This window comes from Leucoraja erinacea, chromosome 9 (assembly GCF_028641065.1).
Source record: "Leucoraja erinacea ecotype New England chromosome 9, Leri_hhj_1, whole genome shotgun sequence".
NCBI lineage: Eukaryota > Metazoa > Chordata > Chondrichthyes > Rajiformes > Rajidae > Leucoraja > Leucoraja erinaceus.
Genome location: NC_073385.1, coordinates 54355280 through 54381894, shown reverse-complemented (window position 1 = coordinate 54381894; position 26615 = coordinate 54355280). Strand labels below are relative to the sequence as shown.

At 42.9% G+C, this 26615-nt stretch overlaps 1 protein-coding gene across 1 annotated transcript in view; it reads right to left on the bottom strand.

Annotated features, from left to right (window-relative positions):
• The window catches only part of LOC129700391 (regulator of G-protein signaling 6-like), a 411071-nt gene that overhangs the window by 93766 nt on the left and 290690 nt on the right, over positions 1–26615 (bottom strand). The window contains exon 2 of the mRNA XM_055640840.1: positions 24888–24987. Within this exon, the coding sequence (XP_055496815.1) occupies positions 24888–24987 (100 nt within the window). The remainder of the gene's footprint in view (positions 1–24887; positions 24988–26615) is intronic.

Genomic DNA, 26615 nt, shown 5'->3' with positions numbered 1-26615 from the left:
GATCAGGGGGTATGGAGAGAAGGCAGGTACAGGATACTGAGTTGGATGATCAGCGATGATCATATTGAATGGCGGTGCAGGCTCGAAGGGCCGAATGGCCTACTCCTGCACCTATTTTCTATGTTTCTATCCAGGGATCCGATGCTTTGATTGACATATTTTTCTCCCTTGTGGAATATACCTTGTTATTTTTCACACTCTGCATTGTTGCAGGCAAATTCGCAAGTAAAATCCCATCTCTTCAGGATAGTTAATGTATGAAGGCAATTTTGAACATCAATGTACCCAAGGCACCTTGTTAAAAAAGTTGCGTTATGTAAATAAATATTAAATTAGTTTTGGCAGTTTATTAATAGCATAATTATAAAGTACTGCTAATAGTTCCTACAAAATAGGGTGATAATTTAGGAGCACTAGACATGATGTAATTTAATGCATCTTATTGGATGTTCGATAAAGAACGTTCTTCATTAGTCAAGTCACATCAAATCAAGTTCTATTTCAATAAATGCTCTTAATTCTGTCTGTTGTTCATTTAATAGCTGTTAATTCTGGTTCAATCCTTAAGGTGATTTTGTAGAAATCGATACCACAGACATTTAGCTGAAGACTGATGATTATAGACCTATAACCAATGTCTAATTTTCTTTGTTTCAAATCTTCCTTTCCCCTTTTGAGCATTACATTTCACCCCATATCTGATCAACTGCATTTTTGACTTTTCTTCAAATAATGGCTTGTTTACTCTGCTTCTCTGAAACCCCTGGGCTCATGTAAGTGCTTCAATTTACAGGTAGGTAGAACTAGACACTTCAATCTGAGTCAGTCAATGACAATTGTAAAATGTTGCATTATTTTCACAAACATCACTGGTTTTCAGCAGGAAATGCATCCTACTCTAATTCAGCTGTTTGGAAATCCTTAGTCTTACAGTTTGCAAAATGTGCTAAGACCTTTGGAAATTGTGCATGGTAAAGTATATGGCAGAGTGGCAGGTAGATTTTCTGGTTTGTCATACTTGACACATCAGAATGAAGTTCTCGAGACCCTGGGTTCGTCTTTTAATGCATTTTCCAAACTAACAGGAATGACAGACCTTGCACACTGGGGAGAAGTAAGTGGTCATGGAGATAGAATTATGCAACACAGAAAGTACAACTCTTCAGCTCACCCTGCCCGTGCCGATCTTCACTATCTCATTTGCCTCCATCAGAATCATATCATTCTAAGCTTGCTGATTTAACATCTGTCTAAATGCCTCTAAAATGTAGTCATTGTATTTGATTCAACCACCTCCTCTGGCAGAGAGTTCCAGCTATCAGCCATTCTTTATGTAAAACACTTGCAGCTCAGATCTCCTTTAAAACACTTGCCTCTCACCTTAAACCTATGTAATTCTGTTTCTGATACCCTCCCAATGGGGGAAAACAATTTGACTATATATATGCTTCTCAAAATTTTACATACTCTGTCAGGCCCCTCTCAGTTTCTGTTGCTCCAGCGAAAACAAGCCCAGCCTGCCCGATCTCCCCCTGTAATTTACGTCCGTCAATCCAGATATTCTGGAGAATCTCCTCTCATCCTCTCCAGCATAATCACATCCTTCTTAGATCTCATCCTCTCCAGCATAATCACATCCTTCTTAGAATGCGGCAGCCCTAATTATCAACAATATTCCAAGTGCGTCCTAATCAGTGTTTTATAAAATTGCAATAGAACGTCTTAATTTTTATATTCTATGCCTCGACCTATGATGACAAATATACTGTATGCCTTCTTCTTCACCCCATCAAGCTTTAGTTTTAGGAAAAATTGGCAAGTATCTGTTCATTAACATCCCTTTGAGCCCTACTAATTACTGTATATGTACTACCTCTATTTGACTTCCCAAATTGTATCACCTCACACTTATTGGGATTCAATTCCATCTGCCAATGATACTCTCAACTCTCCTTCTGGTCTGTATTCTGATGTAGACAACATTCTTGCTATCCAGAACTGTTGCACCATCCACAAACCTATTAATCATACCTCCTATCTTCACGTACAAATCATTCAGATATATCACAAACAGTAAAGGCCCCAACACCAAATCTTGTAGCACACCATTGGTCGCAGACTTACAACCAGATAGAAACATCCATCTTACTACTACCCTCTTCCTCCGATAACCAAGCCAGTTTTGGACCCAATTTGCCAGCTCCTCTTGGACTCCATGTGGCTTAGCCTTGTGGACCTGCCTTCTATGCGGGACTCTTTTTGTCTATGCAAGCGGTTTTGGGAATCTAAGACTAGGTCATGACAGGAAGTTAAAGGAAGCCTATCAGGATAGATGTTTCAACACACAATGTTTAACGAAACTTGGATTTTTTTTCCTCACAAATGCCAATTGTTGCTAGGCCAATACTCAATACATGTTTGGTAACAGGACGGATTAGGAGATGTGGACCAGAGAAATAGGACAGCAGGACTAGATGTGATTTGGCAAATGGAATCAGACTTTCATACTATGATAGTATGGATAGTTCAAGAAGTGGAAGGTGGATCCAAAAGAGGAGATAAAATGTAAAACCATAATCACCTAGGAAAGGCCAGGGATCACTTAATGAGCAAACGTCTGATTCTCAAACGGAGGCATCACAGTGACTCAGTTATCACTCTTAACCATCCAAATGTAAAATATAGTATTGAAGAAGGGTCCCGATCCAAAACATCATCTGTCCATTTCCCTCCACAGATGCTGCCTGACCTGTTCCTCCAGCAGTTTATTTTTCTTGCTTCAGATTCCAGCATCTGCTGTCTGTTTTGTCTTGTATAAATTGTATTTGTTGCTTGACATTCATAACCATGGGAACAGACAAGTCTGCTCAGTAGGTGAGACGATTTACCCTCATCATTTAAATTCCTCGGGGGAAATGTACCTGGTGTTCAAAGTTGTCACACATAAAGTTCAACTTCTGTGTTTCAGAATCTGCTAAAAAATGTTCTACTAATATGTTGTTAAAACACGTGATACATTTTAATGGCATTGAGCAAAGAATGTGAAGACTTGTATTCCTTTTTTTTTGTTAGCAAAAGTTACATTCTAATCCTCACATTAAAATATGTTCTTGATTTCACTCAATGATGCCCTGGATCTATCTTGGTTTTTTTTTCACATCGAGCCTATTGTGTCCTTTAGATCATGTAAACAACTCAAATAGATTGCACTTAACCTGCTAAAAGGGTCAACATTTTTATAACAAGTCATTCCCACGGTGGATCAGTTGAAAGCAATTTTGTCTCCGGGTCAAAAAGTTATAGGTACAAGTCCCTCACTGGAGGTAGGAGTGCAAAATAATCAGCACTGGAACTCCAGTGAAGTTTGAGGGAATGCTGCAATATCAGTCAAACTGTCTTTCTGATAAGCTGGTGAATTCAACGCTTACAGGAAGACACAAACATTTCCACAATGCTATTTCAATAAAGAATAGGGAATGTTCAGGGTGGCAGGAATCTTGACGATACCTGGAGCCTTCATGATACAAGTAAGCGTTGAGCCTGTGATGGATGGTGCTGTGTCTCTCAGACACTTAAGAAAGTAGAAATGCCCTTTCTTAATTCCCACATATCAGTGTGTAGGGAGCTGGCAATATGGATACCAATTGGAAAAAATCTGGCAACCATCTATCTTGCAGCTCCATTGATGGGGAAAGGGTTTTGTTCACCATCCTTCCCCTCTACTTCCTTAGGTTAATAACCAACTGACCAGAAACTTCACCCATTCCTTCTATCCAGAGATGCTGCCTGTCATGTCATCCTGACATTTTGTGTCTATCTTTGGTGTAAACCAGCATCTGTACTTCCTTCCTACATTTTTCTTTTGTCTTACTGCTGTTAAGGGCTAGATTGGTCTGATAACAAGAAACAAGGTTCATGATCTCTTTCCGGTGTACTGTCTCTTTGTTGTTGATCCGGCCAACTATTTATCAATTTAAATTATTATAAATTGTTGATGCTATACTTGGCCGCACAATCATTGATATACAGGGAGTAAGCAGGGGACTGAGAGCACAACCCTGAGGGGCATCGATGTGAAGCGCCAGGGTGGAGAAAATGTTATAACCAGTGTTGACTGACTACGGTTTACCGGTCATGCAGTCCAGAAGTCACTCATAGATGAAAGCTCCAGAGCCAAAGTCCAGAAGTTTAGAGATGAGTTTATTCAGTATTATGGTGTTGAAGACTAAGCCAATAAATTGCATCCTGACATATGTGTTCTTATGGTCGAGGTGATCCAGAATTGAGTGTAGTGTCAGGGAGATGGTATCTTCAGTAGACCTATTATTCTGATGGTGCAGATCTGGGCCACGACCAATCTTTCACATCACTTCATTATAGTTGGTGTTAGAACTACTGGGCGTTAATCAGCTCACTTTTCTTAGGGACAGGAATAATAGAGGTTTCGTTGGGAAAAGATGGGATAGTGGACTGTTGAAGTGCGAGATTGGTGTCAGCGATGACTGTGGTTAGTTGATTGGCATGCGCTTTCAGAACCCGACCAGGAACTCCATTCAGAGAGTCACTTTACAAGAGTTTTCGGGTTCTGCACTTTACCTTCATGAAAGCAGATCTGACCTGCCATTGAAACAAATAGGACAGAGCCAATGGACAATGAGGGGGTGGGCTTTGGTGGAATTTTGTTCATCTGTTCAAAATGGGTGTAAAAGCAGTGAGCCCATCCAGTAGAGATCTGTGATCCCAGGGATCGCCCCCTATTTCAGCTTTTGTCCATGATGGCATTCAGACCCTGCAACGGAAAACTGGCATCTGCTTGACTGAATTGAGCCTGTGGCTTGTTCTGGAATACCCTCTTGGCATCCCTGATAGCCTTACAGAGATCGGAATTGGCATTCTTGTAGACTGTGGTGTCACTCTTCTTGAAAGCCTCAATTGTGTCTAGATTTCCCTGTTCAGCCAAGGCTCTTAGTTAAGATGAACCCTAATTATCTTGGTCAGAATACGGTCGTCACTGTATTTCTCAATGAAACTGATGATTGCTGAGGTATTCACATTCAAGCTGGGTGAAGTGGTCTTGAACATGTTCCACTCCACTGAATCAATGCAGTCCTGAAGTAGATCCTCCGTCTCCTCAGACCACAGCTGTGTGACCCTGCATTTTGAATTTTATTATAATGTAGTTACATTTTGAAGTTGAGTTATTGTGGGATAGATTGGGGAGTTTGCAAATGGTGGTGTTCTCAAACACCTGGTGCTCCTGTCCTTCTCAATGATAGAGGTCATGTATTTAGAAGGAACGGCTGAACAAGCCATTGCATCTCCTCAATCTTGGATCCCTATGGCAGCTGTGCACAGAGTATGAGAACTCAAATCTCTGAAATAGCACTTGGCAAAATCAAATCTGGCCCTACTTTGGAATCAAAAATTATTCAGAATAAATGTTGAAAAGATCTCTCAGCAAACATTTGCAGCATACATCATTGTTTGGTTCTATTCATCTGCATATCTACAGTGCACCAGGTGGTTGGCTCCTGGTATCAATTTATTCCAGCAATAGGCACATTTAAATGCTGCATTCGTAAATAAATGGGCTTCCAATAAAATATGAGATTAATTTTCAGCTCCTGCACAGAAAGATAAATCTACTAACAGGCCAAATAAACCAGGTGGAAAATTCAGTAAAACAATGTCCTTTACACAAAGCAGACAACATGGTATTGTAGCAGGTTGCATGTATTGTCATGTTTTCCCTCAATATCTTTTAAGTACAAGCTGGAACATAGATAACGGGCTATTTTGTGAAAGTGAATAATAGCTTTCTGATGAGGAGTTATTCTCTGCTGAAATTATCTATGTTGGTTGTTATCTCAATGACTGACAGCAGTCACAACCTTCTATGGAAAACAAATACTTCACTTCTGTGCTACTGTTTCTGATAGCTTGGGCACCCTGAATGAAGTGCCATCAAAACAAAAGATTAAAAATTGCAGCTCACAACATCCTTGGGTCAATTCAGCAGATCAGACAGATGCTGTCCGACCCGCTGAATTACTTCAGCTTTTTGTGTCTATCTTCAGTTTAGACCAGCATCTGCAGTCCCTTCCTACACATTCTTGGGTCAATGTTGAGTAAGTAATCCTGGATACAGTGGAGGGAAGGCATTAACCTTACACACAAGATGCAAGGGCAAATTGTCTCATTTAAATAATATTTAATCGGTAATTATTGTCTATATAAAAACAAACTGCCGGAGATACCTCACAGGTCAGGCAGCATCCGTGCAGAGAAGAGGACAGACGGTGTTGCAGATCAGGATCCGTGTTCAGACAGAAGGCTGCCTGATCTGCTACGTTCCTCCAGCACTTTGGGTTTCACTCATTATTCCAGTATCTGCAGTCTCTTGTGTCTCCAAATTGCCTTAACTTGTGGGACAATGTCAGCCTGAACATTAATTATTTGCACATTCGCTGAATCTTATAAATCTACATTTTGTTGACCACATGTATCGGGGGTGAGATCACATGGAGCATAGGAAAATAGGTCACAGCTTGGCCACGATCTACCAGAGGAATAGGACTGAAGTGCTTCTAAACGCACTCTTGTTTTCCTGTTCCTTTGGGACAATCTTCAAACACTTCAAGTACAGAGTGAGGATGTTGTTGGTCGTGCAAGCTGGAGTCTTGTGCAAGATAGCATCTGCACTTTCTTGATTTTTTTTTGGGAGAACTATCTGCTATTTGTATATTTGACAGAAACCTCTTTGAGTGAATGAAGCTCTCACACTGCAGAATGTTGATCACCTGCTTGGCTTCTGAGGTTCTTACCCAATACCAAAGATCATAGAGCTCTAAGATCTTTGTCCAATACTGCTATAAGAGACTTCCTCCAAAGAAGGGTCCCAACCCAAAATGCCATTCATTCACAGATGCTTTCTGGCCTGCTGAGTTCCTCCAGCATTTTGTCCAGTATCTGCAGTTTCTTGTGAATCCTACAGTCACAGAGGCCAACGTCAGGAAATCCTTCAGAGGGGTGAACCCACGAAATGCGCGTGGACCTGATGGTATACCTGGTCATGTTCTAAAAACCTGTGCGGACCAACTGGCTGGAGTTTTTACGGACATTTTCAACCTCACTACTGAGGTCTAAAGTTCCCACCTGCTTCAAAAGGGCATCAATTATACCAGTGCCCCAGAAGAGTAAGGTGACTATCGACCTGTGGCACTAACACCTGTGGTGATGAAGTGCTTCGAGAGGTTGATCATGGCGCAAATCAACTCCTACCTCAACAAAAACCTGGACCCACTGCAGTTAGCTTACCGCCACAACAGATCACGGTGGATGCGATCTCACTGGCCCTCCATTGTGCTCTGGACCACTTAGACAACAAAAACTCATATGTCAGGCTGTTATTCATTGATTGCAGCTCGGCATTTAATACGATCATCCCCTCCAAGCTGGTTACCAAACTCGCAGAACTGGGTCTCTGCACATCCCTCTGCAATTGGATCCTCGACTTCCTCATCCACAGACCTGTTCGTATTGGTGGAAATGTGTCAGACTCGATAACAATCAGCACGGGAGCACCTCAAGGCTGCGTGCTCAGCCCCCTGCTGTACTCACTCTATACTCATGACTGCGTAGCCGGTCATAGTGCGTACTCCATCATCAAGTTCGCTGACGACACCACTGTTGTGGGACGTATCACTGATGGGGATGAGTCCGAGTATAGAAGAGAGATCGAGCAACTGTCCATATGGTGCCAGCACAATAACCTGGCCTTCAACACCAGCAAAACCAAGGAACTGATTGTGGACTTTGGAAGGAGTAGGATGGGGACCCACAGTCCCGTTTATATCAACAGGTCAATGGTTGAAAGGGTCAAGAGCTTCAAATTCCTGGGCGTGCACATCTCTGAAGATCTTTCCTGGTCCGAGAACACTGATGCAATTATCAAGAAAGCACATCAGCGCCTCTACTTCCTGAGAAGATTACGGAGAGTCGGTTTGTCAAGGAGGACTCTCTAACTTCTACCGGTGCACAGTAGAGAGCATGCTGACCGGTTGCATCGTGGCTTGGTTCGGTAACTTGAGCGCCCTGGAGAGGAAGAGACTACAAAAAGTAGTAAACACTGCCCAGTCCATCATCGGCTCTGACCTTCCTTCCATCGAGTGGATTTATCGCAGTCGCTGCCTCAAAAAGGCTGGCAGTATCATCAAAGACCCACACCAGCCTGGCCACACACTCATCTCCCTGCTACCTTCAGGTAGAAGGTACAGGAGCCTGAAGGCTGCAATGACCAGGTTCAGGAAAAGCTACTTCCCCACAGCCATCAGGCTGTTAAACCTGGCTCGGGCAAAACTCTGAACATTAATAACCCATTATCTGTTATTTGCACTTTATCAGTTTATTTATTCATGTGTTGTAGTCAATGCCTATTATGTTCCGTGTGCTGAAGCAAAGCAAGAATTTCATTGTCCTATCAGGGACAGATGACAATAAACTCACTTGCACTTGAACTTGAATAAGCTATTATTAAGTATTAAGTATTAATCCTTTTGCCACTTCATACATTTGTCATTTCGTTTCACATCGAGAGAGAATTGGGATGTCATTAGAGTTTCTCCAGAAGAATCAATGGCTGTAAGATTTGCACTCACATTGTTTAGGTACAGATTTTATTCAAGTGTGATATCCGACGTGCATGAGTTATGCTAGGTTGCTACCATGTTTCCAATATATACTTATTCAAAGTAAACAGATTGAATCATCAATCATAGTGTGCATTAATATGAAACCAATGATGCAAAACTGGGGTTCAGTGACAGAGCTACTCCATGCAGCAAACTCACAGAGCAAGGATGACTTGTGGGCGACATGGTGGCACAGCGGTAGAGCTGCTGACTTAATTTATCAGAGACTCGGGTTTGATCCTGACTACGGGTGCTGTCATTACGTAGTTAGCACATTCTCCCCGTGACCGTGGTTTTTTTTACATTCTAAAGACGTGCACGGCTGCGGGCTAATTGGCTTCTCTAAATTGTCCCTAGTGTGTAGGAGCCAACCAGTGCACAGGTGATCGCTGTTTGGAGCGGACTCAGTGGGCCGAAGGCTCTGTTTCCACGCCGTATCTCTAAACTAAACTAAATACATGTAGAGCAACTGAAATGGTCCCAGTTTTCACCGTTGAAATGGATCATCAGCATCTTTTGGACTGGCTGCTAAGTTTTACCAGCTAGTCATTTTTTTTTAAACTCAACACATCTTTAAAATTGCCAAGGGAGCTAGCTACCTGCAGCAGGATTTGTGTCTTGATCTCTGATGTTCCACAATTGCCAGGGGTCCTTGGGTATTCTAGGCCACAAACCGATCAAAAAGGAACGAGAAGCAGTGGAAAGAAAGGATCCCAGCAGGAGCGTATATACATCTGGGGATACCAAGGATGTATCTACTCCCTGAATCAGAGCAAAGGTCAAGACATGATGCAACTTCACTTCAATAAAGGTTTTCAAAATTTACTTAATTCATAAATATCCAAACGTATGCAATGCAGAATATTCAAGTCATGCTTAAGTTATTAATTTATATCCTTTGAGTAAATAGTTCATGGGGTTTAAATACAGACCTCAATTAATTAGCATCCTGTGGCACTTCAGTGATATGTCACCACTGTGTCATGCCGCATACTTAGAGCTAAAACTGCGGAGCCACATAAAGACACTTTACTAGCCATCTAAGGTCACGGTGACCAGACATTTTTAGGATTTACGATCTTTCCCGCTGGAAATTGAAGATTTTTGCCACATATCCCTGATCAATGTCCAGATTTGCATAGAGCCAATAAATATCATTCACCGAAGATGGACACAAAATGCTGGAGTAACTCAGCGGGAACAAGCAGCATATCTGAAGAAAAGGAATGGGTGGAGTTTCGGGTCGAATTCATTTCACTTGCACTTTATGTGCAATGTGACGAATAAAACCGTATTGTATTGTCTGAAGAAAGGTCTCAACCCGAAACATCACCCATTCCTTCTCTCCAGAGATACTGTCTGTCCCGCTGTGTTACTCCAGCATTTTGTGTCTACCTTCGGTTTAAACCAGCATCTGCAGTTCCTTCCTACCAATATCCAGTCTTTCATATGAAGAAAGACTGGATACATTCGGCTTGTACTCGCTAGAATTTAGAAGATTGAGGGGGGGTCTTATAGAAACTTACAAAATTCTTAAGGGGTTGGACAGGCTAGATGCAGGAAGATTGTTCCCAATGTTGGGGAAGTCCAGAACAAGGGGTCACAGTTTAAGGATAAGGGGGAAATCTTTTTGGACCGAGATGAGGAAAACATTTTTCACACAGAGAGTGGTGAATCTCTGGAATTCTCTGCCACAGATGGTAGTTGAAGCCAGTTCATTGGCTATATTTAAGAGGGAGTTAGATGTGGTCCTTGTGGCTAAATAGATCTGGGGTATGGAGAGAAGGCAGGTACAGGATACTGAGTTGGATGATCAGCCATGATCATATTGAATGGCGGTGCAGGCTCGAAGGGCCGAATGGCCTACTGCTGCACCTATTTTCTATGTTTCTATGTTTCTATGTTTGTATCATTCTTCCTTGCCTAAGAACAGCAGGCAGAATGAAGAACCAGCTCTACAAGTACTGTCAACTTCCCTGTGGTGCAATTCACCAATTACTGCACTCATGTGGCAACCTGAATGTACATCATATGCAGAAAGTAAATTCCTCTCCCTCAGTGTCCAGCTGGTATGTGACAAACCAGAACACATCATGCAGTCCAATACTCGATACAATCTCCAGCAGTGCCAACTATGTCTGATCTTAGGCAACAAATGTCAGGGTGGCCACAGGGTGGAAACTTGCTATGCACTAACCACTTTGCCTCTCGTATACAACTCATGCACCTGCAAGTTACTGAAACCAAATATACATGTGCAGAACTAACAGGAAGGCCTTGATTTAAGAGGATTGCAGCTCAAGAGTGAAATTATTTTACTGCAATTGCATAAGGAACTGATGAAGTTACACCTGGTACATTGTGAACAAGTGCAGATGCGGGTTTACACCAAAGATAGACACAAATTGCTGGAAGCATTTAGTGGGTCAAACGCCATCTGTGGAGGAAAAGGACAGACAATGTTTTGGCTCTGGTCCAGCAATTTGTGTTTTTGCTTGAAATGGTGCTAACTGCTCATGGCTGACAAGAGCAGACCTTCTGCTGAGGTGGGAAGGTCAGCTGCAGCACAGTTACGCACCTGCTGGATGTAAGTGTCCAAAACAATGTAGGGAGGCACTAATAAAGTCATATAGCCCAGAAACTGGCATTTAGCCTACTATCTCCATGCCAGCCATCAAGTACCTACCTATACCCATCCCACTGTCCCGTACTTGGTCCTTCCATTCCCACTAGTCAGAGCATTATAGTCAGACAGCTCAAAAATAGGCCCTTTAGCCTAACTCATCCATGCCGATCAAGTTGTCCCATGCATGCTAGTCCCATTTGCCCGCAGTTGGCCTATATCCCTCAAATGCTTTCCTATCCATGTACCCGTTCAATTGTTTTTTAAATGTTGTTATTGTACCTGCCTCAACTACCTCCTTGGGCAGCTCATTCCATATACCCACCACCCTCTGAGTGAAATATTTGCCCCTCAGGTTCCTATTAAATCTTTCCACCCTCCACTTAAACCAATGCCCTCTGCTTCTAGATACCCCTACCCTGGATAAACGACTCTATGCATTCAGCCTATCAATGCCCTCATAATTTTATACACCTCTATAAGGTCACGCTTTAGCCACCTACCTTCCAAGGAAAATAAGTCCTTGCCTGCCCAATCTCTCCCTATAGCTCAGGCCCTTGAGTCCTGATCAAATCCTTGTAAATCTTCTCTGTATTCTTCCCAGCTTAATGGCATCCTTCTTTTAGCAGGGTGACCAAAACTGAACTCTATACTCCAAATGCAGCCTCACCAACATCTTGTACAACTGCAACAGCCGTTGTGACGATATTAACCCTTACAACATCTTCAAATGAACACAGGTTAATCACACACACATTTGTAGATGCTATCTGGTCTCTCTACATGTGGGAATATTCAGATTTTTCAGCCATTTGATGCAAGTAGCACTAAGGTGCAGTCTGTGCATGATTTACTGTCAGTTTATCCCTTCCACAAATCACACTAACTCAGACAATAGCCATTAATCTATTTGGATGGAGAATACATGTTTCCCATTTGATAACAATTGGCGGACGGCACTGCACCCGTGGTAACACTCAGCATAACACTCTTCTGTGTAACAGCCTTTCAACGTAACCAAGGGAGTTTACAATAAAACTGATATAATTGTCCAAGGTCACGACTTAAGTGTTGTGTTGGATTAAGAATTGAACTGCCGCCCTTTAATGGGGTATCAAGTTGTTATCATACATCAGCATGCTGCTGAGGCTGAATATTACAGTGCTATTAAGATTATAGGGTCTAAATTTAAATGCAATAGGAATTATAGTGCATTATATCACATCAAACACTTCAGGCGATCTATTTGCTTCCAAAATAGCTGAGTAAATAACTCTTTAGCAGAGGACTGAAACAGCTTTCCAATAAGGTAGAAATTGTTTTTGTGTGATTTGAGAATTAAAATATTTTTCGCCCAATAGCTTCATCCTTGCATCTTTGCGGTTTTTTTTCTCTCTTTTTCTCTGTCTTTCTTATACCTTTCAATTGTTTTCTCTTCAATTTAATTCAATTCAATTCAATTCAACTTTAACGTCATTGCACAGATACAAGTATGGGTACAACAAAATGCAGTTTAGCGTCAGTCCGTAGTAATAGTGAAATATAGAAATAAAAATACAGAATAAGCAAACAATGTGGACGGAGAGACTGGAGAAATCTATCGGCGGGACTCCGAGTTCAGCAATGTGATGGTATTATTGTAGAAGCTGTTCCTCATCCTACTAGTACGAGACCTGAGGCTCCTGTATCGCCTCCCTGATGGGAGGAGGGCAAACAGTCCATGGTTGGGGTGGGAGGGGTCTTTAATGATCTTCCCGGCCCGTCTCAGATACCGTTTTCGGTGGAGGGCATCCATGGCAGGGAGCGGGGCACCGATGATGTACTGCGTGGTTTTCACCACCCGTTGTAGTACCTTCCTGTCCACTACGGTGCAACTGCTGTACCATACCGTGAAGCAGGTGGTCAGGATGCTTTCGATGGTACAGCGGTAAACGTTGGTCAGGATCTGGGGGGACAGGTGGAGCTTCACCTTTCATTCCAAAAATCTATTTCTCATTTCCTCAGTTTGTAAGCTTCTGTACTCTCCTGTGTCGTGCCCGTCTGTCTTGCACACCTACACCGACTTAATCAGTTTCCACCTTATGTCAAAACACTACGTGCTGGAGTAACTCAGCGGCTCAGGGAGTATCTGGAGAGGGAAATGGACAGACAATTTTTATGGTTAGATTGTTGCCAGTCCATTCTCCCCCCTGCCGCTGCCTGACCCATTGAGTTCCTCCAGCATGTGTATTTTGCTCAAGCTTCTAGCAACCACAGTCTCTTGTATCTCCACCTTTTTACAGGCACTGCGTTCAGTAGCAGGGAGGTAGAGGCCAGGGTAAATTTTGTGCATAGTATGAGAGTGACAGAGAAACTGGGGAACCTGGCCTGATGAGGGGGTGACCGTGGAAGAAAGAGGGAAGGGAAGGGAGATCAACGTTTTGAAATATAAGCAAAACGGAATAAAAAAAACAAGATCAAAAGTAAAGGAATTAAAGTTAATATGTCTGCTTCTACAACAGAAAATCATCCACAAAGTGAGGGGCTTTCCATACCTTTGCCTCCTCTCCTATCAGCATTATCTCAATCTGTGTAGTAGAATGTCTACACCCTTTTTCCTCCACAGTGCATTTGCTTCTCTCTTCTTTCTCAACTCTTTCTCTAGCCCTGACGATAGTAATCTCTCAACATGCTCACTCCCCCCACCCTCTCTGTAGGCTCTTCCAGTTCCCTCTAACCCAGTGGTTCCCAACCTTTTTTTGGCCATGCCCCACCTAATCACCTCTAAAATCCTGATGCCCCCCACCCCCCCTTGATTTCCCTTGAGAGAAAACGGAGGAAATAGATATTATAAGGGTAACTTAGCAAAAGCTCTTTGAATCGCATTTCTAAATCCAATTCAATAAATAAGGTTCTCCCATGACCTCGCGCGCTTCGTGCGACGTGCATGAAGAGCGATGGCGCGGTGATTATGTAATAACTACACAATAAAGACCTTTTTTACCCCAAAAAAAATTATTTACTCAAAATAACATCTGAAACATAAACTACATATGTTTACCTGATGGAAAATCCCCCAAAAAAAAAATCGGAAATTTGGACCCAGACCTCCTCAGTCGCGCTCAATTGCCCGCCTGTGGGGCGTACGCCCCACGTTGGGAACCACTGCTCTAACCAAACCGGCAGCATGGTGGTGCAGCGGAGCAGCTGCTGCATTAGTGGCAGAGACCCAGCGCTAAGACTATTGGCATACAATTTATGTTTTTTTAGCTGGACAGCATGTCTCCTTACATATTCTTGGAAAACTCAGGCTTCCTTCCTCAAAAAAACTAAATGAGAATTTTCTCACATGTAATCAAATTTCTCTCTCTCTCTCTCTCTCTCTCTCTCTCTCTCTCTCTCTCTCTCTCTCTCCTCTCTCTCTCATCTCTCTCTCTCTCTCTCTCTCTCTCTCTCTCTCTCTCTCTCCTCTCTCTCTCTCTCTCTCTCTCTCTCTCTCCTCTCGGCCTCCTCTCTCTCTCTCTCTCTCTCTCCTCTCTCTCTCTCTCTCTCTCTCTCTCTCTCTCTCTCTCTCTCTCTCTCTCTCTCTCTCTCTCTCTCTCTCTCTCTCTCTCTCTCTCTCGTAGTTTTGTTGGCTTCTTTTTTCCTATTAATTATCTCAAAGGAATACATGACTAGCATATCAAATGGCTTCAACGTTAGATAATAAATGCACTAATCTACAATAAATTATATTATGGTGTAATCCTGCATGCATGCATTTTACATTCCTGCTCTTGTTAACTTTTCCATTGAAAATGAATCTCATAATAGATTCATAAAGCCTGCCCATGTCTATAACCTGAGCTACAACTCAGTAAATAACAAAACACAAAGTGCTGAAGGAACTTAACGGGTCAGGCAGCATCTGTTGAGGGACTGGATAGGCTAGGTGTTGGGTCGGGACATTTCTTTAGGCTGGCCGTGGTAGGGGGGAGAAAGTTGGAAAAGTGAGGTGGGGTGGGACAAAACTGGACAAGTGATACAGGAGAGGGGGGATTAATTGGTAGGTGAGTGGAGAATGTGACAAAGGGCAGAGGTGAACCATATCAACCTTGGCCTCACCTAATTAAAGATATTCATTTGTCCCATCCATCTCTCCCCATCTTCTCTGCAACTTAAAACTAACCTATTTCCTCCCTTTCCCGTTTCTGACAATGAAACAATAACTGAAACATTACCGATATTTCTCTCTCCATTGATGTTGCCTGACCCGCTGAGTGTTTCCTGCATTATCTGTTTTTGTTTCAGGCAAACAGCATTTCCAGTTTTTTTTTGCTTTTCACAGCAGCAATTATTTTTGCTTTCTCAAACCATCTTTATGGAAATGATAGCGCTGCATTCTAGGGTTCTCGTCAGCATCACAATCAGGTCACAACTCTTATGTCAAGTCAAATCCAATCAGCAAGTTGTTAATAGGAATTCGATACATTCAGTGAACTGTAGGCTAACACCACATAAACAAAGACGTTTGTTTATCGAGGAAGGAAGTACTGAAAGACTGCTGTACAAGTCACCCTACATTAAAACCTTTCAGGGCACGGACCTTGTCACCCATGGTCTAGTCAAATCTCCTCAATCGTCTTAGGAACTGAAGGCATTGATGAACATTTTGTGATTGTAGCTGTATGTTGGGCCCAGGAAAGATTAACAGATATGCACGCCCCTGCAAGGAAGTTGAAGCCATTGACTCTCTTCACCACCGTCCCATTGATGAAGACCTGATCATGGATGCCTCACCTTCCCTTCCTGAAGTTAACAATCAGCTGCATGGTCTTGCTAACGTTGCGAGCAAGATTGTTGTTCTGACATCATTTGAACAAATTTTCAGTCTCCCTCCTGCACTCATGGTTACCTGTTATTCATCCAACTATGGTGGTATCTTCAGCAAATTTAAAGATGGCATTGTAAGATCATAAAATCATAAGTGATAGGAGCAGAATTACGCCACTCCGCCATTCAATCATGGCTGATCTATCTCTCCCTCCCTCCTGCCTTTTCCCCATAACCTCTGACACCAGTACTAATCAAGTAACTGTGTGTGGTTGCACAGACATGAGCATAGAGAGAGTAGAGCAGCGGACTCAGCGTACAGCCTTGAGGTGCCGCCGTGTTCATGGTTATTGAGGAGGAAGTGTTGTTGAAAATTTATACCGATTGTGAAAAATAACACAAAGTGCTGGAGTAACTCAGGGGGGTCAGGGAGCATCTTACAGGATAGGTGATGATTCGGGACAGAACTCTTCTTTAGATTAATTGTAGTTGGGGAGAGAAAGCTGCAAGAGAGGTGGGGCAGGATAAAGCCTGGCAAGTGATAGGTAGAGACCGATGAGTGGGATTTTGAGAGGCAGATCGGTGGTCAAAGGCCAGAGATGGGAAGAAGACACAAAGCAGTGAGATGTGTGATAAGATGGGAAGAGGTGCCAAATGTGAAGCCAGAGGAAAGGATATAGGTGGAAAGGGCCAGGGAAAGGGGAAAGGGTTGTTTTATTTAGCTACCTAAACTTGGAGAAATCAATGTTCATACTGAGGGTTGTACACTACCCAAGTGGAATATGCAGCACTGTTCGTCCAGTTAATGTGTGGCTTCACTCTGGCATTGAAGGGGGCCCAGGACTGAAAGGTCAGCATGGAATGGGAAGGGGAATTAAAAATGGTTAGCAACAGGGTGATCCAGTAGGCCTTGGTGGACCGAATGCAAGTGTTCAGCAAAACAGTCGCCTAGCCCACACTTGGTCTCGTCAAAGTAAAGAAGGTCACATCGGGAGCAATAAACGCAGTTGGTGAGGATAAAGGATGTTAATGTAAACCTCTGTCTCACCTGGAAGGGGTGCTGGGGTCATTGGATGGATGTGAGGGACGAAGTATAAAGGCATGGGACGATATGGTGGTGCAGCAGTAGAGTTGCTGCCTTACAGCACCAGAGACCAGGGTTCAATCCTGACTGTGGGTGCTGTTAGTCTAGAGTTTGCATGTTCTCCCTGTGACCACGTGGGTTTCTCCAGGACCTCCGCTTTCCTCCCACATTCCAAAGACGTACAAGTTTGTGGGTAAATTTGGCCTTGGTAAAAATTGTAAATTGTCTTGTGTGTGCAGGATAGTGTTAGCGTGTGGGTTAGCGTGGACTTGGTGGGCCGGTGTTACATCTCCAGCGGTTGCACCTGAGGAGGGGGTGGTTTGCCCAAAAATATGCAAATGAAGAAGGCTGAATGCAGAAGGGTTCCGATCCAATACGTTGCCCATTCATGTTCTCCAGAGATGTTGCCTGACACGCTGAATTATCCCAGCATTCTATGTCTTTGATGAAAAGATAATATAGCAACCTATGGAAACTATACACCTCATAATCTCCAGCAACAGTTCAGAAACGAATGGCCCCTTGATTAACATTAATTAATTCATCAAACTTCCAGCGCAGACCTGCATCATTGTTCAAGACCTTATAAAAATCGTGCACAAAGGACAGCAATTCATGCAAGTGGCTCTCTCTTATATACGTGCCACATACACAGAGGACCCGAATTGTTTTGCAAAAGGGTGCAGAACATCTAATTGTCCAATTACATTTAATAATGGGTGTTTAGATAAAGGCTCACAGATAGTTCAAATGAACTTTGCACAAAAGAATATTCTTCCCAATCCCTGTGAATAGTTCAATGTATACATAACAACGTACAACCAATTTCTCAATGTGAAAGCCAAAACAATATTGTTTAAATAGCAGCCATCTCAATGCGTAACATGTATATTGAAAAATGCAATCCGTCCAAATCATGAACTGCACATAGATTTTGGATACCATCACAATTTTCTATCCTTAAAGGGGCTGTCCCAATTGGGCGACCTAATTGGCGAGTTTAGAAGAGTTTAAAAAAAATGACATGTTGAAGACGCCCTTCAACTATGTAGAAGACCTTCAACCTCCTTCGACTATGTTGAAGACTAGCTTCGACAAGCTATGACTAACTTCGGGAAAATTGGACACCGAATAGTGGAGAGTGAAGACAACCTCCTTCGATCTCCTTCGACCTCCCTTCGACTATGATGAAGACTATCTATGACTACCTTCAACTATCTTCAACTACCCTCGATTACCTATGACTAACAAGCCGACCTACTACGACTAAACCTACGAATAAAATTTTTTCCATGGCGACCTTTTTTTACTCAGGGGCATTTTTTAACATATTGAAAAAAACGCCACGACCTAGCTGAGGCCTCGAGTACCCAGAGACCATTCTCGAGCATGACGGAGAGTTACGAAGACTTCCTACGACCTCATGTCGACCATGCTGCAAGTATGAGTCGAGGGCAAACTTGCCAGAACTCGCAGATGAGGTCGCCCAAGTGGGACAGGCCGTTAACAGCCATTGGATTGCACTATCCACATTTTTTTATTATAAAATTGACCTTGGGACTCGAAATACATAAACAGTGTTGATTCTTTTGTGTAATTTTAATCTCTATCACTTTAACATTAGGATTGAGTTACTGTATTCTATTTCTGTCCCAATCTTCCATCACTGGATTTAGAGAAAGTGTTTATCAAAAAGGTCTGATATGTACCTATATAAAGAGTAAGGCACACCAATGATAAAGTGACATGAGTGAGTGCTATTCAGCCTTCCAAGCTGAGAAAGTGCTGCACACAATGGATTCACATTGCAGAATGCTTGCGATAAATGAAAGAGCACGTCTGGCTTTGTTGTGAATATTATCAGGAGATGCTACTTTGTCTGTTTTCAGGCATCTTATCAACAACTGGAGCGCGGTCCCGAGCTACTATTGGAGACCCTCGGACTATCTTCAATCGGACTTTGCTTGACTTTATATTGCACTAAACATTATTCCCTTCAACCTGTATCTGAACACTGTGGATGTCAAGACCCAAATTGTCACCCATTCTTTCTCTACAGAGATGCTGCCTGTCCCACTGAGTTACTCCACCATTTTGTGTCTATCTTGGGTGTAAACCAGCATCTGCAGTTCCTTCCTACACACCATGGAAGGCTTGATTGTAACCATGTATAGTCTTTCCATTGACTGGATATCGCACAACAAAAGGCTTCTTCACTGTACGTCGGTACAGGAGACAATAAACTGAACTAACTAACGCAAAGAGTCAAGGGAAATGTAATTCTTTATTTATTTCCCATGTTAATATTAAATCCGTGCTCTGATGAATCTATCCTTTTGACATATGTAGTCATATGTACAACCAGTTCGGCTGCACCAGAGCTGACAGCAACTCCCAACTACACCAGTTCGGTGTTTCCAGCTCACCATCTGGCCAGTTATTGCCCATTTGTGCACACATTTGTGCTTTGGATTCCTGCCCACATGACATGAGATGAAATTATCTGAACGTTGATCACATTAAGTTTTTTCAACGTAAAAAGCAGGAAGAAGATCTTCATTTTTATGACAACACATCTGGCTTAACCCAGATGCCAAAATTAAAAATTGAGTGTGTTATTCATTCCATGTACAAGTTATAGGAGTAGAATTGGGCCATTTGGCGAAACGAGTCCACTCCGCCATTCAATTATGGCTGATCACTGCCTCCTAAAGAAACCAAACCCAGCCCGCCATAATGACTTTCGACCAGTGGCCCTAACACCCATTGTAATGAAGTGTTTTGAGCGACTAGTTATGCAGCACATCAAAAATAGTCTACCTGCCGACCTAGACCCACTGCAGTTCGCCTACAGAGCCAACCGATCCACAGAGGACGCAGTCTCAACAACACTGAACCTCGTATTGTCACATCTCGATCGGAAAAATACCTATGCCAGGATCCTCTTCATAGACTTCAGCTCTGCTTTCAATACAATCATTCCGCAGCAGCTGGTGGAGAAGTTGGAGCTATTGGGGGTTGATGCTGGCACATGCAACTGGGTCCTGAACTTTCTGTCGCAATGGCAGCAGACAGTCAGGGTGGGCAGTAGGACATCAAAAACCATAGCCGTGAGCACAGGCTCACCCCAAGGCTGTGTCCTAAGCCCCCTTCTGTTTAGTCTGCTGACACACGACTGTACTGCCAGACTCAATAACAACTTCATCAACAAGTTCGCTGATGACACAACAGTGGTGGGTCTCATCAGTGACAATGATGAATCGGCGTACAGGATGGAAGTGGAGCTGCTCACAGGTTGGTGCAAATCCCACAACCTCATTCTTAACGTGGGAAAAACTAAGGAGATGGTGGTTGACTTCAGGAGGGCGGGGAAACATCACCATACACCTCTGCACATCGACGGAGCTGATGTGGAAAGGGTCAGCAGCATGAAGTTCCTAGGACTACATCTGTCTGATGACCTGATGTCCACGGCCAACACCACAGCTCTGGTCAAGAGAGCCCAGCAGCGACTTCACCCTCTCCGAAGACTACGTAAAGCAGGTCTCCCCACTACACACCTACGGACTTTTTATAGGGGGACTGTCGAGAGCACATTGACCTACGGTATCACTTCCTGGTTCGGGAGCTGCAAGGCGTACGAACGGCACCAACTAGACAGGATAGTGAAGACCGCCAGCAGGATTATTGGTGCTCCACTCCCCTTCCTGCTGGACATATACAGGGAGAGATGTATCAGCAGAGCCATCTCCATCATCAAAGACCCTTACCACCCATCGCATGACATTTTCTCCATCCTGCCATCTTGGAAGAGGTACAGGATCATTAGCTGCAAAACCAGCAGGATGCTCCTCAGCTTCTTCCCACAGGCTATAAGACTGTTAAATGGACTTTGCCCCCTGCCAAGTATCGCGCACAAACCCCCACACTGCAGCAGAGCCACTGTTGTGCCGCTGCCGGTCGGAACGCCTGTTGAATGTTTAGTAGAGTGTTAAATTTGTTCATGATACATGTATTTTTTTTATTTCTATTTATTTTTCATGCACACTGAATGGACACTGGTTGAGCAACGTTTTTTTGTTTCCTCTGGGTATGCGAATACTCAGGAAATGACAATAAAGATATACAATACAATCCCATTTTCCTGCTTTCTCCCCATAACCCTTGACACCCATTCTAATCAAGAATATATCTATCTCTGCCTTAAAAATATCCACAGACTTGGCCTCCAGAGCCCTCCGTGGCATTGAATTACACAGATTAACTAGCCTGTGACTAAAGAAGTTCGTCCTCACCTCCTTTCTAACAGAACCCTTTAATTCTGAGGTTGTGACCTCTGGTCCTAAACTCTCCCAACCAGTGGAAACATCCATTCCACATCCACTGTATCAACGTCTTTCATTATTCTGTAAGTTTCAATGAGGTCCCCCCTCAATCTTCTAAACTCCAGCGGGTAGAGGCCAAGGGCTGTCAAGAGCTCATCATATGCTAACCCACTCTTGTAACCCATTCTACAATCATTCTTGAAAATCTCCTCACAGTACTCCAAATGTGGCCTGTCCAGTGCCTTATAGAGCCTCAGCATTGTATCTACATGTAGAGCAATCAGACTTGATAGTAACTGTAAATCGAGGATCTCACATCAGAGTACAGCACTAAAGTAAACATTTGGCAATGCTACTAATCTTCAAATCCATATTCGGCGTCATATAACATTAGACGTAGTACAACATTGGTTCTAAACTCAATCTGTCTTTCTCCTGTGGATAATTTAACATAAAATTACCCCAAAATACTTAAGCACCTGAAAGCATGATTCATCAAGGAATGAAACTTTCTCTGGTGACCCATTGAGAAACCAATCGATGTACACACAAACTGAAGTGATATTGGCACATTTTAATTTTCCCTTTGATGTCACAGTAACTGGCAACATAAAAACAATGTAATGAAACCTGATAATTATACTATAGATAGATACAAGAAGCTGGAGTAACTCAGCGGGACAGGCAACATCTCTGGAGAGAAGGAATGAGTGATGTTTCGGGTCGAGATCCTTGTTCAGACTGAAAGTCACGGGGAAGGGAAATGGGAGACATAGACAATGATGTAGAGAGGTAAAGAACAGTGAATTAAAGATATGCAAAAAAGTAACAATGATAAAGGAAACAGGCCAATGTTGGCTGTTTGTTGGGTGAGAACAAGAAGCTGGTGCTTGGGTGGGGGAGGGATGGAGAGAAAGGGAATGCAGGGGATATTTGAAGTTAAAGAAATCAAAATTGATACCACTGGATTGTAAGCTGCCCAAGTGAAATATGAGACCATGTTCCTCCAATTTGCATTTAGCCTCACTCTGACTATGGAGGAGGCCTAGGACAGGAAGGTCAGCGTGGGAAAGGGAAGGAGAATTAAAGTGTTTAGCAACTGGGAGATCGTATAGGTCCAGGCAGACAGAGCAAAGATATTCAGCTTGGTCTCGCCGATGTATAAGAGTCTACATCTTGAATTACGGATACAGTAGATGAGTTTGGAAGTGCTGCAAGTGATCCTCTGCCTAACCTGAAAGGGCTGTCTAGATACCTGGACAGTCGAGGGAGGAACTATATGGACAGGTGTGGCATCTCTTGCGGTTGCTGGGGAAGATACCTGGGGAGGAGATGGTTTGGGTGGGAAGGGAGGAGTTAACCAGGAAGTTGCGGAGGGAATGGTCTCTGCGGAAGGCGGAAAGGGGTGGAGATGGGAAGGTGTGACCAGAGGTGGGATCCTGTTGGCAAAAATATTGGAGGATGAGGTGTTGTATACGATGGCTGATGGGTTGAAAGGTAAGAACTAGGGGGACTCGGTCCCTGTTGCGACTAGGGGAAGGGGAAGGGGGAGCAAGGGCAGAGGTGGGGGGGGGGGGGGGGTACCGAGGAGGACAGGAGTTTTTGAGGGCATCATCTATGATGGAAGAAATGAACCACTGTTCCCTAAAGAATGGGGAAATCTCGGATGTCCTAGTATTGAACACCTCATCTTGGGCGCAGATGCGGCGTTGACGGAAGAATTGGAAGTAGGGGATAGAGTCTTTGCAGGAAGCATAGTAGGAAGAAGTGTAGTCGAGATAGTTGTGGGAGTCAGTGGGTTTGTAATAGACATCAGTTATACTTTTAATCAGCTTGAAAGCACTGATGATAGACACAAAATGCTGGAGTAACCCAGCGGGACAGGCAGCATCTCTGGAGAGAAGGAATGGATGACGTTTTGAGTCGAGACCCTTCTTCAGACTGAGAATTAGGGGAAAGGGAGACATAGAGGTATGGAAGGGTAAGGTGTGAAAACGACAGATCAAAGGGGATGTTGATCAAGGAAAATGCAGAATGATTCTTTGTTAGCTGAGAGAAGGTGGCGAATGAGACATACAAATGGTGAAATTTAATCAGGAGGACAATAAAATTAGTCAGAGAATTACGATGGGGGACAGGTGGAGAGAGAGGGAAAGCAAGGTTACTTGAAGTTAGAGAAATCAATACGTAAGCTGCCCAAGCCAAATATGAATGAAATAAAAACACTAATGTTTGTATAGTCTTACCTTCTGTTTCATTGTGTGTTTACATCTTATCAGGTGTTCAAATTTACATAAAGCTTATCCCCTCTCTCATCAATATCTCATAAAGTGAACTGCTGTTATTGATGTTACTTTGGTGGAAGTGCCAGTCACTTTGGATGCAAAAATAGAATAGTGGAGCTCCATTTTATTAGTAAATGTTGATTGGGATATTAGCAGTGAACTCCTGGCAATAACAATGGATGTCAGAGACCCAAGTAGCATTAATCTAACATGAGTTAATGATAAATGGCAATCCAATAGGTGGAAAGATTTTAGTTATGCAGCGAGGAAAAGATAAACTGCTAATCTTGTTAGAATATCAATGAGACATAGGCTGTAAAATACTTGCATATATAAAACAGTATCATAGTATCTATGAGGTGCATGGACTAGTGTCTCTACACATTTTAGTTTGAACATAAATAGAGTTTAATACACATTCACTGCTTTGAAATGCTCATCAGGTCAAGTACATCTATGGAGAGAAAAGCAGACTTTATGTTCCTGGAAATGAGAGAAAACAAGTTATTTTTGAGTAGCGGAGAAGACTTCACCTAAGCCCAAATACCAGCGATATTTCCTTGCCTAATCCTCTTCCAGTCTCTCTTCAGTTTATCACTAACTTGCTTCGTCTCTGTAGATAGACACAAAATGCTGGATTGACAGCGAGACAGGCAGCATCTCCGGGTAGAAGGAAGTTTCAGGTTGACACCCTTTTTCAGACTGAGTCAGGGGAGAATGAGCAAGAGATAAAGAAGGGTAAGGTGTGAAAATGAGACATCAAAAGAGATATAGATCAAGGAAAATGTAGTTAGCTAGGAGAAGGTGACACCAAAGCCAACAGAAAGGTTTGCCTTCTCTCCTTCCTGGTTCTGAGGAAGACTCTTCAACCTGAAACAGTAATAGCATTTCTCTTTCCACAAGTGCTGCCAGTCCTGCTGAAATTTTCCAATATTTTCTGCTATTCCGTCATATTGCAAGTATCAGCAATTTTTTAAAAATAATCATTTGCCTGTTATTATATTTTATATCAACTCATACGTTTGCAGTGTGGGATTAGTTGCATCAGCTTTATGGAAATGCTAGCCAAGGAATGAAAAGTAGACTTGCCTGTGATGACACTGGGAATCTTTGACAGAAAGCTCTTCACTGTTCGAATAGGAACTCCACCTGCTTTTTCATCCTGCATCCGTATGATGATGTTTTCTATCTGTCAGAGAAAGAAAAATACTTCTTATTAATTTGCTTTATGTTAAGTGGGGGCAACACGGTGGCACAATGCATAAAAGGCATTTAGACAGGAAAGTATAGTATCAGCCTCTACTACCTCCTCGTTAGCTCATTCCAAATATTCACCACCCAGTGGAAAGTATAGGGACATAAAATGCTGGAGTAACTCAGCGGGACAGGCAGCATCTCTGGATAGAAGGAATGGGTGACGTTTCGGGTTGAGACCCTTCTTCAGACTTCAGTAGATGGATATGGACCTAATGTGTACGAATGGGTTTAGCATACACATGAATCACAGTCAGATGGACGAGGTGATAAGAAACATGCTATGCTCAATTTGTAATCTCAGGTTATCAAGTACTCTGCTGTTCTGAGGCTTTTATTCCCCACCACGCCATGGCTTAGTGGATAACATCTTCAGCTCAGTTAGCTGGTTATAGGTTTGAATCCCACTTCTGCTTCAATTGCAAGAGCCAAAGCTGTAGGTTGGTTCAGAGAAAGTACCGCAGTGCCTTTTGAATGAAGCATTAAACTGAGTATTTGAAAGGTAGCAAGGCACTATTCTGAAATTGATTGAGTTGTTTCCCAGTATTCGTCAATATCCATCTCTTTACCAATGTCACAAAGACAAATGATCCGATCGTCTTCACTCTGTGTATATTGGAGCTTGCTGTGTGATAATTGACTGACAGATTTTAGGAGTCAAAATGTCCCTGGCAGAAAAATGAAATTCTTACTTGCAGCAGCACAACAGAATGTGTAAACATAGTACACTGTAAACAATATAATAAATGAGAGAGATAAAAAATTCAGTGTGTGTATATATACACATACTCACAAATACACATTTATATAGATCATATACGAGACAGTATATATATGTACGATTTGTACCCATTCATACCCATTCGAAACAATAGTAATAGTGCAACAATAACAATAATAGTCTATGTAGTTCAGAGCTTATTTAAGGTTGAAGTGTTTAATAGCTGAATGGCTGGACGGAAGAAGCTAGGGAAGTAGATTTCCTATATTACAACCATAAGACGAAAATCTTAATGTATTTCACTGATTGTAAAGCTGAAATACAGATTGTAAAGGGATGACCTGATGTTGTGAACAGTGTTGTAAAAATCGAAGTCAGTTACATTTGGGGGTATTTTGGGGTATTTTGTTTAGCTTAGAGATGCAGCATAGAAAATAGGCCCTTCAGCCCAACCATTGATCACCCATTCATGCACTTGTTCTATGTTTCTTAACCAATCCCGACACGTGGGGTACAATTTTGCAAAGGCCAACTAACCTATAAACGCACATGTCTTTGGGATATGGTTGGAGACCGGAGCACCCGGAGTAAACCATCCTGGTCACAAGCAAACTCCACACAGGCAGCACCTGATGTGAGCCCAGATCTCTGGCACTGTGAGGCAGCACCACCTCCAGCTGCTCCTTGGAAACATTTTTGCAGAAAGGATTTATAGTAAACTAGACCAAGTGGGACCCATTGAACGCAATACTCCACCACCCCCCCATAGGTCCCAATACCCACCCCTCCCTAGAGGGCAGGGGGGGGGGGGTAGGGGGGGGAGAGAGGGGAGGGGAAGTAGA